A 14,708-nucleotide genomic window follows, 5' to 3' on the forward strand; every position below is an offset into this window, starting at 1 on the left:
TCAGTTTCCAAAAAGGAAAAAAAATACCCCAAGGGTTATAATTTTTTTTTTTTTTACTATTTTATTTCATCATGAGTGCTTGAACCAATGAAATAACTTTGATCTAGAATATGCTGGAAGTTGCTTCAAACCATTTTTAACTGAACTTATTTCTTAATTGCCCTAGAACCCTAAATAGCCCGAGCAGGCAGATCACAGTCAGAAATAAAGGCATGTGTTATTCACAGCAGACACTTTGGAGCAGCCTACACTGAAGACAGTAAAAGATCCCCAGCACTGGGTGTGTTTTGTAAAACCATCACATTTCAACACATCAACTTCTCTGCCAATGAAAACTGCTCATATGCTTAATCACCTTTTCTTTTTTTGCTGATTATGGTGTCTTTCCAGCAGACACATCCCAGAAATGCTCAAAGAATACAAACATGCCAACGTTGCTCATGAAAATTCATCCACAGGTACAGCAAACACATTCAATAAATCTGGAGGACTGAGAACTGTGGCTGTGATTGGTTTCCTGGCAATTAAGGAGGAAATAATTACATAGATTTTGTTCCCCCCATTGTGGTAGGTCCTTGGTTGGGGCACCAGCTTTCTCCCCAAAGTTTGGGGAGCATCACTGCTTCCCTGCTCCCAAAACCCAGCTGTGAGCTCCTGCTGGAACAGAAACAATGCACCAAGTCTGCCTCTCCCCTCTGCTCCTGTTTCCATGACTGATCTTCAGCTGTTTCACACCTCCAGGTTTGACTGTGACCTCTGAGCACCCACCTCCTTCTGCTGCCATCCTCTGCTCTGCCCTGCTCTGGCTGCAGCCCATCCTCAGCAGGTTCAGGTGCACTCTGCACAATCACAGAAAGGTTTGGGAGGGACCTTTAAGCTCATCTAATCCACCTGCCCTGCCATGGGGAGCTCAAACCCCATCCAGCACCCAAGGGGGTGAGCAGGATGCTTTTCTGGATCTGGTACCCACAAACATAGCCTGATGACCCAAAAGGTGGCACCCAAATGCCAGTTCTATAATGCTACCAAAATTTAATCGTAAAGCAACCACAAATACTTGAATTTCCTACCCCTTCTTGCCATTTTTCCTGGCCAGCTGCTGCAGACAGCTTGTTATCACTGAAGCCAAACTTGGACCTTTTCAACAGGATGATTAGGGATCGAACTGGGAGCAAGAAAATTCACACCACCCTCGGCTCCAGCTGACGTCAGTGGATTCAGCAGGAGCTGCAGCTGCTCTGAGATTCACTCTTCCAGCATGGGGCTTTAAATACAGAATAAATTAAGCTTCATGTGCAGCAGTGGGAAAGGCTCCTGCTGCAGATTGCACAGCAGACACTCTGCAGGGCTCATCCCTGGGGAAACACTTCCCTGCAGGGCTGCCAGCCCCCAGCACTGCCCCCAGCACTGGGCAGAGCTCTTGTGCAAGAGGGCACCCCTGGGGCAGCCAGCAGCACCATGCCCAAAGGGGAGCCCTGAGAAGCAGCAAAATGCTGCCAGTGCCTCTCAGCATCCTGCCCTGAGCACATGGCTCAGATGAAAACACCCAGAGCACGTGGGAATCCAGCTGTGCCACCTTCCCAGCACCTTCCTGGCAGCTCACACGTCCTTCCCTTATCATCACAAACCCAAACTCTTTCAGCAATAATTTCCCAAAACCCAGGACACACCAAGAGCAGAGTGCAGTTTGGACAACTCAGAGCAAGACCATCAGCTGCAGCTTCTGCTCCAGTGGTTATTTATAGAAAGCAGAACAACTCCAGCAAAAGAAACCAAAACAAAAACCCAACTAGGACAGCGAGGAGCTCACCCTCTCCCTTCACTGCAAGAGAGAAGCTTGGCAGGGATGTGACCCCATTCTCTCCCATGGACTAGATGCAATCCTGCCATAGAGAGCTGCTGCTAAACCCCAATTTCACTAACACAGCTCTGAAAAATTCATATAGTAGCAATAATGTGTCCTGGGATCTATAGGATCTATAGGATCTGAGAGCAATTGAAGGGCAGAGAACATCCAGAAGACCCTCAAACCATACAGGGATTATATAGAAACACCCATCACTTTCAGTAGATTGTTGAGCTGATCTTAATTTAATTATATGTACAGATTTAATTCATATGTATGTTTATTTAATTATATGTATGTATATTTAATTATATGTATTTAGAAATATCTGTTGCTGTGTTTTGGCTGAAATGTACTTTTCCAGGTATGAATATGTGTGCACATAACCCAGGGCAGACATCACATACCCAACACAGGAGCCTCCATCCAAACCCACCTTTGACTCCAACAGGAGTTCTGTGACCATAAAGGACTGCAGTAACAGCCCCCTGGTATTTTACTGCATGTCTGGTGATAGGATAATGTAGCAAACAAGCAAATATATTATTTGTGTTGTTAGGAAAATGTAAGTGCATCATTCCTAAATTGCAGAGATGCAGAGCTTTCAGGATCATCTCCAAAAGCTTTAACAGCCCACCTAAAGTCTGTCAGGCTGCTGGTTACAGGGAACATGGCATTTTTTGGCAATTAGAACAGAAATGTGCTTGCACTCATCAAAATCCTAGAGGCAAACCATAAAACCCCACCTTAGAAAACAAAACATTAAGGAAATGTACATTTCCAACAGAATAAGGGAAAATTCATCCCCCAAATGGGGAAGGACTGAGCTCCAGTGAGGAGGCAGAAGGTCCTGACAGAGCACTGCCAAACACTGGAGGCACTTGTTTGCTTTCCTGCCCACCCACACAAAAACAAGGGCTCTGCCCAGGGGCCAGCCAGGAAGGTTCCAGAAAAGCCACTGGAGCAGCTTTCCATGTCCCACCTACTCAAAGCTCACAGCAAAAAGCAGCACAGGAAAAGCTGCTCAAGCAGTTTAATATCAAACTGTGGCCTCAGTGTGCTGTGTGGAGGAGGTGCTGCCCAGCCAAACTCAGAGTCTCCAGTTTATTTTTTCTCAGCTGGGCTGGCTGATGCACTCCAGAGCACACCCACAGATGCTGCAGGGCCACTGTGGCTTTTCTGGAGACACAAAACCCCAGCCAGAGGTGAAAGTGGCCCAAAAAACATCAAACACCACACACTACCACTGTCTAACTGCATCCTTGTGAGGCACCACCGAGTCCAAGAAAGACAAAAGAAATTAATGTCATCCAGAAACACCATTTCCAGAAGCCAAATCTGCAGCTTCTGGAATTTGTCAGAGGTTTTTCCAGCAAAAGCCAACATGCAGCTTGGTGGATGCAGCTATGCCAGGTTTCTGTCAAACAACTGCCTTAATGAAATTTTAAGTCTGAGTCCAAATTCTTTGCTCAGACTGCAAGGAGAGCAGCACAGACTAAAAGCCTCTCTAGCTTCACACTCTTTTCCTATCTAGTGAGCTCTTGCTGTGAGGACTGGCTTTTAAACAGCTTTGTGGAGGCAGGAGACAGCTGGGGGGCTTCTTCCAGGCTCTCTGTGCATCACCTCAGCTTGCAGAGCCTGGAGATTGATGTGCCATCCCCCCACCAAGACCAGCAGGCTGCCAGAGGAGAGCAAAAAGACAGGGGTTTGGCTCTCAAGGCATAAAACCCTTGCATTATGGATTTGGAGAAGTTAAAACTGATTCTGAGTTTGTAAAATCACGACATTCTCAATTAAAATGCTAACTGGTGCCTTTTTTGTTGGATTGCTTTACATGCCAGTTCATCCCAATACTATTTTTCAGAATGGTTAAACACCAATTAAAAACATGTAGGAAACTGCCTCTGTCAGTACTACCTTAACCTTGTAGCAATTTCCTTTGGAAATTAAAGGAATCAATATGAATTAACAGGTTTACAAGCTAACAGCAAAGAGAAAACAGAAGAGAAAGAAAGATAAAACAGGAAGGGAAAAACCTCATGACTGGTCAGGATAGAAGGACTGGGCAGATCTCAGCACTTGGGTGACTCAATTCCTGAGTCCCCAATTTGAGCCACCACTTGGGAATGAACTGATGAGCAGCCACTCCAACACTGCAGCACCTCAAACTTCACACCTAAGACATCAGGGACTGCTGCTGATGGTGACTCAAAATTTGGCCATGTGCTTGCAATGTACCTTCCCCAGAAAAATCTGTTCCACAGCTCTCCCTCTGCTGCTGTGGTGCACCAAGCTGGGCCATGACAACTCCTGAGCATCCAGAGAGGGTCTGTGGTTTAAATCCCACACCCAAAGCCCTTTGGGCCAACATGGCAGTGGTGTAGGAACATCCCAGAGCCTGGGACTCATTTCATTGCCAGGGACACCCCAGGAGCTGGCTGCTCTGGTCACTGTCCCTGGGGGTGGGTCAGTGCTGGCAGACAGAGCAGGTGAGAGAGGAAAGGACGGAAGGGAATTTTTTTTCTTATCTGGTAATATTTTTGCCTATGAACAATGACTAAACTTTCCCTAGGCAATTTCAGAGCATCCCTCCAACTTCTCCAACCTTTGCAAAGTATCATGCAGAACCAGGAAGCAACAATGGGGCTTCTGCAGGATACAGAAGCCAAATGCAGCAGGCAAACACCACGAATTTCCCAAAGAGCCAATCACAACACTGTAGGCAAGAAGAAAAAAGGACAAGCTGGCACTGCAGCACTTCTTCCCTTTGCCCTGAACTTCACAGTTCCTCATACAAGCAAAGCAGAGGGATTCCAGACACAGCATTATAAAATTAAGAAGCTTCAAATGAACAAACAGCTGCCCAGGCACTGCAGCTGTCCAGCATGTGCTGCTGTTGGAATGAGAAGCACCCAAACCTCTCAATGCTGCAGAATGTGGCTGGAATCAATGCCAGTGCTGGATGGAGTGTCACCCATGGCAATGCTTGCCAGGGCTGTGACTGGGAACAGCTCATGCTGTGGCAGTGACTGGACTGCAGCGAGGCGGGGAACAGCTAAATATACATTCCTGTAAAAAGCAGCACTCCCCTGCACTTGTTTAGCATGCATCTGCTGAGAGGCACAGAGAGCCCTGAACTGGAGAAAGAAAAATACAACCTGGCACAGCCTCCTTGAGACACTCCCAGGGTGTAATGTGCCCCCAGCTGCTGGTCCTGCAGCAGAGTCAGGGATTGTCTGCTCCTGTGACAGGGCACATCCATCCCAGTGCATGCTGCTCTTATGGCAGGGACCCAGCTGGTCCAGAGAGCCCCTACAGGAGCAGAGCCCCAGGCTGAGCACAGAAATCAGGCCATGCAGGCTGGTAACTGTCCCAGTGCAGAACAGGCACAAACTGGGACCAGAAAAGGGTCAGAAATTAGTCTTCCAGCTGTTCCTTGCCTCATCCTCCCAATGAATCAATAACCAAAAAGAAACAACAACAAAAAAATCCTTTCAATCCCCTGCTCCAGCTCCTCACAGGTTCCCAGCCCAGCAGGGTGCCACCCCATCAGCCAGGGGCAGGGCTGTGGGTGGGGTGGGTGCCCCAGCAGGGTCCCTGTGAGATCAGACACCCCTGGCAGGGCTGTGGGTGGGGTGGGTGCCCCAGCAGGGTCCCCATAAGCTCAGACACCCCTGGCAGGGCTGTGGATGGGGTGGGTGCCCCAGCAGGGTCCCCATAAGCTCAGACACCCCTGGCAGGGCTGTGGATGGGGTGGGTGCCCCAGCAGGGTCCCTGTGAGCTCAGACACCCCTGGCAGGGCTGTGGATGGGGTGGGTGCCCCAGCAGGGTCCCCATAAGCTCAGACACCCCTGGCAGGGCTGTGGATGGGGTGGCTGCCCCAGCAGGGTCCCTGTGAGCTCAGACACCCCTGGCAGGGCTGTGGATGGGGTGGCTGCCCCAGCAGGGTCCCCATAAGCTCAGACACCCCTGTCAGGGCTGTGGATGGGGTGGATGCCCCAGCAGGGTCCCCATAAGCTCAGACACCCCTGGCAGGGCTGTGCCTGGAGCTGAGCCAGAGCCTGGCAGAGCTGCCCAGAGTGATGCAGGGGGGGGAACAGCACAGCAGCAAAGCCACAGAACCTGCCCAGCACAGACACTCCTGCCAGCCCCACAGCAGCAGGAATGGAAATGCCCATGGTCTCCAAGCTGCCTGAGAGCAGGAGCAGCTCCTGCTGTCTCTCAGGGTGTCATTGTCACCCAGGTCTCAGGACCAAGCTGGAGGGACCTGCCCTGCTCCCTGCCAGGCACGAGCTCTGCATCCCCTGGGCAGGGACAGGGTGTGGAAAAGAACCTGAGTATCAGACATCTAACTCAACTGAGACTTAGGAATAAACAAAACCAAAATCCCCTGGAACTGTGTTTCTCCCACCAATCTTGCTTCTCCAATCCCAACATGACAAGCACATACAAGTCTCACAGTGGCACAGCCAAACTGTTTGGAGCTCAGAACATTGCATAAATGAATGCTCTTTGCTTGTCAGCTCCACTCACACAAAAATAAATAAACACCTTGGTACACAGCAGGACTGGTCCCTAAAAGCCAAATTCAGCTTGTCCCCTGGATGGCACAGCATGTTCTGGCTGCTCAGTTTCTTGCTCCACAAAGTCCACCCCAGCTCACTGGGGAGGTTTCTCCACACTGTATGGGAGACACTTTTAGCTGCCTTCACAGAAGAGATTATTTGTCATTTTGGTTTTAAAAAAATAACAAAACAAACCAACAAAACCCCCCAGTATTTCTGCATTACAAATAACCCAGCATCTCACACAGCAGATTAGCAAGTTCTGCTTTGATGCAGAAGGGGGATTTGAAAAGACAGAGGAAATCAATGTGTAGAAATTGGCATTCTTGTAGCTGTAGAAACTTGGAAGAGTCTGGGGAACAGACAAACTATTGACTCCCCTGATCATCTCAACTGTACTTATTAAATAAGATCCCAGACCTGACATAAACTCTACCATATGTGTGCAGAAGAAAAAACATTTTCAGAACCTTTTATAAATGAAACCTCCATTGTGGCTAGAAAAAAAAATGTATTATGCTAAAACTAAAATATTACAGAGGCTGCAGCTGCACAAATAAATGCTGTTTACCAGAAGAGTATTTACTTACTGGCAGTCAAGATATGTTGGTTTATAATAAAATGGTGGCATTTTAGATTCATATTTTGCTTTTGCTACATTGTTTCCATTCGAGGCCATAAACTGTAAAAAGAGAAAAAAAACAGAAATTATTTTTTAAAATGTTAGTAGTATTTTCCTTTATTCTTTTTTACTCCTACAGAGAAATAAAATTATTGGGATGGGGGGACCTGTCCTCTTACTGAGAGGTTTGCCTATGAGTGTGCATAGAAAGGATTGCTGTAAAAACTGAGACTGCAAACCAGGACTCATAAATAAATATTTGTTATTATTGCTAGGAATCCTACAGCTGAAAATGATGCTGAGGACATGTCTCAGTCCCATCTGCACAATCCCCACAAGAGCAGGAGGCAGCACAGGCATGGGATAGACAAATACATAAATAAACAAACAAATAAATAAATATATAAAAGTTGTATCAGCCTTGACAGCCCTCCTTTCCAATAAATAAACATATAATGTTTCTAGCTCCCCTGACAGCCCTCCTTTTCTTTTGACACACAAATGGCCAGCTGAGAACTCAGCAAAGAAAACTACTTATTTCCTTATGCATATATTTTATTTCTTAAAATTCACTTTTTAAGTGTAAAAACCCCATTCTTTTCCAGCCAGCCATGCTAAATACATTTTGTTTTGTGTCAAATGCCAAGCATACAAACACAACAAGCAGCTAAGCTCTTTTTTTTTATTTTATTACTGTCATGGTTTTGAATTTCTCACATTTACCTATCCAACCTATTTCCCCAAAAAATATCAGGGAAGGAAATATCCATGCAACACTAAGGCCTGTTCTCATAAAACACACAATGCATGAGTGCAGCTTTCAGAAAAACCTCAACTCTACACACAGAAGACAGAACTCAATGATTGCAGAGTTGTTCATGCCTTTGAAGACAGCAGCAGTGAAAGCAGAAAGGTTTCCTGAGTGCCTTTAGCAGCACCACACAAACCCAGGCAGATGTGGGGCACAAACAGAGAGAATTTATATCGTGAGGGTTTGGTTTTCAAGCTGTGAATTTGAGAGGAGCAAAGTCAGAAATAGCTGAGCTGGGCAGGGGTGTTAGACCAGAGATATTGTAAGAAACGAGAGAAGAAAATTAATTAAAACCCAGCAATTTTTACAGGGGTGGGGGAAACCCTCACAAATTCTCCACGAGATGGGTGCTCTATTTCAATCATCCCTCATTCCCATGCTGATTACCAAGATTTCTTTCTGCAATCACACCAGCTGTGGGATCTGCAGCCCAGGTGCACATACCTCCACCTGGGCATCGTCCCACTCGTCCAGGCGCACGGACTTCACCTTGCTGACCTGGGGGATGCTGCGGTGGATGCCCGAGCAGCTCAGGCAGATGAAGATCCCCAGGCTGTGGGATGCCCAGTCTGGGTCTGCAAGCAAGAAGGAAAAGAGGGAATTGCACTTGATTGATGGTTTTTTTTTTTGATTTGGGGCAGCAGGTAGGTAGGGGCAGAGTAGAGGAGTGTAGGAGGGTCTGATGGGTTTGATTCTAAAAGCATTGGATATAAGGAAAATAAATTATTATATTGATAAGAATACAAATTAAACTAATAACAGATCTGCAATCCCCAATGTAGCTGTTATTCCCCAAACCCCAACATGCAGACAACTCCAAGATCTCCACAACTCACTCCATGCTCACACGAAGAGAAGAGGGGAATATCCCTCTTTCATCAGGAAATTCCACCCAAACACTGCATGGAACAGAAACTACATCATCTCAGGGAAGTCACTCTGCTGCTCTCTTTTTATTCATTTATTACATGTGCTCCACACAGAGACTTTCCTCCCACAGCTGCAGCTCCCAGCAGCCCAGCCCTCCACGCCAGGAGGTTTCCAGCCCTTTCCATTTCCCGTGGAAAAATGCTGCCAGTGTAGCTCTGCACTTTCTCTGAGCAAAACCACACACTGTTTACAGCCCCGGGCTGACATCTCACACAAAGCACTGCAAACACGAGTCCCTTGCCTCCAAATTCCTCCCTGGCAGAGGCACAGCCTGAAGCAGGGAGGCAGAGGGGCTGGAGGAGGGCAGGGGACAGGGCAGGACACAGCCAGCAGTGTCCCTGGCACTGCCAGCAAAGCCAATACAGGGATCTTTGTTTGAATTCCAAGGCAAATGCCAGCGCCTGCAGAGCCAGCTGTGCCCCAGCTGAGAGTTCCACTGCAGGTCACCAGCCAGATACTGAATGCTCCATCCTCCCCAAAAACCCACAGGGACCCCTCAGCCCAGCCATGGCACCAGGATGGGGCAAAGATTCCCTTCCAGCCAGACACTGAATGCTCCATCCTCCCCAAAAACCCACAGGGACCCCTCAGCCCAGCCATGGCACCAGGATGGGGCAAAGATTCCCTTCCAGCCAGACACTGAATGCTCCATCCTCCCCAAAAACCCACAGGGACCCCTCAGCCCAGCCATGGCACCAGGATGGGGCAAAGATTCCCTTCTCATCATCTGCTTATTCCCCCACTGTAATTACACAGAAGCCTCACTCCCCACAGCACAGCAATTATTTATTAAAGGCAAGGGGATGTGCTATCTCCTCCTCATCCATATTTAATGCTCTGTTTGTGTCAGTGCAGGGGGTATGACTGGCATGGGGCAGCTCAGCTCCTGAGGGGTAACCAAGGGCTGCCACCAGCCTCACCCAGCACACCCAAGGAACCAGTTCAGCTCTCCAGAGGTGGCTCTGCTCAGATGTAAACCCCAGCACTAAATGAGGATTCTCAACAGACACAGCTGAGTGCCCACATGGGAGAGGGGAGCAAATTCCCAAGCTGATACCAGTCCCCTCAGCCACAAAGATGTTTTTTTTTTTCTGTTTCATGTAGTCTCCTATCCTCATCTGAGACCCCAGTGACTGCAACTGAAGCCTGGCAGGTATAAAACCAGTCAGGTTGATCTAAGGGTGCTGCCCACCCTGCTCCTTCCACAAGCACTGTGTGACTCAGCTTCACCCCATCCACATCCTGCACCCCACTCATTCCAACCTGAGATTGTGGCCAGTTATTGGGCTGTAGCTTGGCAGCAAAAATCAACAGTTTTGCATGCTCAGGCACTTTCTGTGCTCCAACTCATCACGTTGTCCTCTCCCATATCCAAACACGTTTGTAATCAAAGTCTGGGGCCCTCCAAACTTGCTGCCACAAAAACATCCCCAGGTTCAGCAGAAAGGGTGCAAGTCAGGCGAGGTGAAAGCACCAGGGTGCTGTGTTCAAACTGCCATCACTGACCTTAAAGCAGAGGATTAGACACATGGAATGTAGGAGCTCAGAGGACAGAGCTGTGGCTGCAAAATTTGGAGTTGGGTCCCTGGGCTCAGCACAGCCCCTCCAGGAAAATTGAGCTTCAATCCCTCCCAGAATAATGAGAGCTGATCAAGGCCCTGCCCAACCCAGGGAAACAGGTCTCAAAGCCTGCACTGGCCAATAAAACATGTTTTATTGGTAGTCCTAATGCCTCTTCAGTGTTACCAGATTTATCTCAGGCATGCAGGTGGAATTCTTCATGCAGTTTCGTGGAGTCAGGCTTCCAAAGTCCTCCCCAGGAGGTAACCCCTCCCCTGGCTGCACTGCTGTGTGTGCCAGCACAGGACCTGCACACCTTCCTCAGCCTGGGAGGGGACACACCCTGCTGCAGGAACATCCTGCAAGAAGATCCTGGAGGAGATTCCAGCTCCAGTGGCCACTAAGTCAGCTCATATCCAAGCTGTGTCTTCTTGGCATGGGCAAACAGCACCTCAAGCCACAGGTTTCAGTCACACCTGGGCTTTAAAGCATTCTCCTCACACCAACAGGACCTTCTCCAGAACAGACTCTTAAACAAGCTTCCACACCTTGGCAAGCCTTGTCCAACTAAGAAAACAAAATCTGGATTATATCCCAGGGCACATGCACACACCTATATCACATCATAGACACAGGGCCACCCATGTGTGGCTGCCAGGAGGTGACAGTCCTTCAGAGCAGCAGAGACAACGGGGTCAGTGGTGAGCCAGCCTGGGCAGGGATGCTCTCAGCTTGCTCAATAAACCACAGCCAGTAGCTGTCTCCTCCTGGTCACCCTCCCTTCAGCATTTCCCCTCCTGCTTAGACCCAAATCCAACATCCACCAGCATCACACACGGCAAATTTCAAGGAGCCCCATGGCAGAGATGCTCCCCACCATTCCCATCCCTGCCAGGTGTTAACAGCACTTCCACCTCCCTGCTCTTCTGGTTTTACAAATATGTCTTTTGTGGCAAGGGTGGGTGAAGAACTGGGGATGCTCAGCTGGTTGTGTGCTGCTCTCCTGTCACAGCCCAAAACCACCCACATTTGGCAACTGGGTTTAGTCCCAAAGGAAAGGCAGGAGGAGGGTTCAAAGGCCTCAGGTACTGACTTAGCCCCACCCAAAAAACTCCTGGATAGTGAAAACTCCCAGAGCAAACTGATTTGCCAGAGCAAGTCTCTCTGAAATGTCACTGTTACCACAACTTGAGATTTCTCATGGCTCCTGCTCTCCTGGCTGAGGACATCTAACAGCAAGCAAGGCAGCCCAAACCTTTCCCAGGCTTTAGCAGAAAGCCAAAAGGAATTTCTCAGCATCATCTGAACAAACCATAGGATGACAGAGCCATGTGCTGCCCTGTGACCTCCCCGTGTCACAGCTCTGCCTGTGCACAGGAAGCAGGGGTGGAGAATTCCCCAGCTCCAGCTGCTGCAGGGCTCTGCCAAGACTGCTTCCCCTTCTCCCCCACCCCCTGCACTCGTGACACCATTTCTGAAGAAACCCAGCAAGCAGCCCATCACACCCACAGACTCCTGCAGGGACTGGTGACAGACCCTGGCATTGCACCCACAGCTCCTCCAGAGCCTTTTAAAGGGTTTGGGGCTCCCCAAACACATCATGGTCCCTGTTTCTCTCTGTTCTCTGCACAAATTCTCAGCTGAGGGACACATCAGTGATCCCCAGCCTTGGTTTATCACAGACTCCAACCCTTCAAGTGACTGCAGCAGAGATAAGACAACACCCTATCAAACATGAAAATAAATTTTCATTAGTGTCTTCACACAAAACTGAATTTTGGGGCAGCACCATTAGTTCAGTGACCCCAGGCTGCATGGCTGGCAAGCTGAGGTCTCCATAGACAGGTGAACTCCACCTTGCTGCTGGACACTTCAACAGCTGGGACACTTCTGGACATTTCTGACAATTCAGTAATTTTATTATTCTGGGCATTGCCAAAGAAGTGCACTGAAATGGCAATATGTCATAATCTGGGCTTTTCGAGCATTGCTCAAAAAAGCTGATTTTTTTCCAAAGCCTCCAGAATTTTGAGCAAACAGCAGTGAAGCCTAATGAAAACTCTCCAGCATGCCTGATTTCCACACAAATTACTTTATTCCATTATTTGAAGCCAAAAGGAATAAAAATGAATGAGGAACAACGGGAACATTAAACCAAATAAACTGTTGTAAGTGCAGAAAAACTCTTATCCTGAATGACCAATTCCAGCTCTAAAAGGCTCTCACTGCCCAATGTGGTAGAGATTTCTGGTAACCTATAAACAGATTATAATACCTTTCAAAATAAAGACATGAGTCAGCCTCATTTAAAAATCAAAGGAACCAAAAAAGCTAAACTGAAGAAGAAGGATACTGTTTTCCCATCTCATTCATCTGAAAGCAAAGGCAGAGATTAGAGAAGCACCTAAAACAAAACTAAAACACTTGCAACACAGCTAAATTCAGAAATTCACTTCTTCACCCAGCCCTTTTCACCACCACAAGCCTCAGGAAAACCCAGCACAGTGAACCATGAACACATCTTGAACCCAGCATTCCTGAACTAAGGAAAAAGAAAAAAATGAAGGCTAGACACAGAAAATATTATGGAAATAAAACCAACATAAGACCCAGGACAACTTCTAGAAACCAAAGAGATTGGAAGATGGATGATAATGGATTTTTTTAAATGAATATTCAATATTTGCTGTATCCAGAATATAAACATGGAGTTCCAGTTTGAAAATCCCCAGGTGCCACCAATCCAAATAAAATCCCATGAAGCAGAGCAGCAACAGTCTCAAAGAAGACAAGAGCAAGAACCCAAAGTCCCAAAATCTGGATGCTCCTACTCCACCTTTTGCCTTAAACTACATTTATCACTACTTATAGCACAATATTGATGACCAAGGCAAACTTCTGATGCACAGCAACACATTCTCTACACATTCTTCAGCACACAAATAATGACCTGACCCTTAATAAAGACACCTCTCCAGGCAGGCAGAACCTTTTTTACACTGCACAAGAAATGTGACTCACTGATACAAGGTAGAACCACTGGGATTTTAGTGTGACCCACACCAGCACAAAGCCTTTCCTGCCTGCTGCTGATTTTTCCATGCCCAAGACAGAGAACCTTGTGCTCAGCACCAAAGTTCTGTAGCTATTTGCTGTGGGGAAGGATTAGGAGGCAAATAAACAGACCCTGGTCATGCATGTTGAAAAATAACAATAAAAGAGTTAACACTGAAGTCAAACCACCTCCTACCAACACTCCTCTCTAAGTAGGAAAATTTTTCAGTGAAGGCACTAAACTTGCCAAGGTCTTTTAATTCAGCAGGTCCCAGCAGCCCACGACTGTGCTGCAGCCCAGGCACCAGGACTGGACAAAAATCACCATCACATTAAGCCCTCTTTGTTTCAAAAAGCCCTTTTTCCTGCAGAAAATGGCATTGACCTAAACACAACTGCTGTGGGATTTTTTTATTTTTTTCCTTCTTACCCCTTTGCTTAGAGCCAGGGAGAAGAGCTGGCCAATTCCCAGAGACACCAAAAAAAAAAAAAAAAAAAAAAAAAAGGAAAAAGATCAGTATTTAAGTGTGAGGACAATGGAGTGAGGGAACAAGTTTCCACTTGGAGATGAAGGATGAAAATCCCATTTCACAGCATTAGAGCAGCAGAGCTCTGGAACAGCTTTCCAGTGGGGGCAAGGGAGGGCAGAGCTGTGAGCCCATCCTCCCAAGGGATGGCCAGAGGGGCTGCAGGTGACAGCATCACCTGCAGGACCCCATCACCTTCCCCATCTGGGATTTTAGGAGGGAGGAAGGAGGGCTGAGATCAAATCCAATTCCAGATCCCCCTCCAGCACCAGCCTTCTGCTCTCCCTCCATCCTCCACCCCCTCTGAGCCTCAGGCACACAGGCCAATGTTAGCCAGGATCCACATCCCAATAATCCATCCCAAATAGGAAAGATAAAATGATAACAAGCCATGTAAACTGCTGCTGGAGGGTTTAAACTGCAGGATTGCTTTGATGGGATTTCCATTTCTGTCTTCAGAGCCTCTCTGTCCTCCTACAATGTAAAATAATTCTCACTCCATGGAAACACGAGCCTAAGTCATAGAAAAATAAAGAGAGAAATACTCAAGGTCTTGTTATGCCCTGAGATAACCATCCGTCTTATGATGTGAGGAAAGATTGCCTGAGACAAAGAATCATTTAGGAAAAAAAAAAAAAAAAGGCTGAACTGCCACATTAGTCTTGAAGAAAAAAAGATTATTCTAATGCACAGAGAGCCATTACACACCAGCAATTCAGTAACATTGCTCAGTTTGTGCTTAAGACTGTATTTCCCATGCTGTCCTCACTGAGAAAGTACAGATTTAAACCCA

General features: G+C 47.4%; 1 protein-coding gene across 2 annotated transcripts in view; it reads right to left on the reverse strand.

The window, feature by feature from the left end:
- Nucleotides 1-14,708, reverse strand: part of ADAP1 (ArfGAP with dual PH domains 1) — a 45,917-nt gene that overhangs the window by 27,789 nt on the left and 3,420 nt on the right. For both annotated transcript variants that reach the window (XM_079321177.1, XM_079321178.1), the window contains exons 2-3: nucleotides 8,289-8,419; nucleotides 7,002-7,093 (exon numbers count right to left, since the gene is read on the reverse strand). In XM_079321177.1, coding sequence (XP_079177303.1) covers nucleotides 7,002-7,093; nucleotides 8,289-8,419 — 223 coding nt within the window. The remainder of the gene's footprint in view (nucleotides 1-7,001; nucleotides 7,094-8,288; nucleotides 8,420-14,708) is intronic.

Source organism: Erithacus rubecula (genome assembly GCF_903797595.1).
Source record: "Erithacus rubecula genome assembly, chromosome: 17".
Lineage (NCBI taxonomy): Eukaryota > Metazoa > Chordata > Aves > Passeriformes > Muscicapidae > Erithacus > Erithacus rubecula.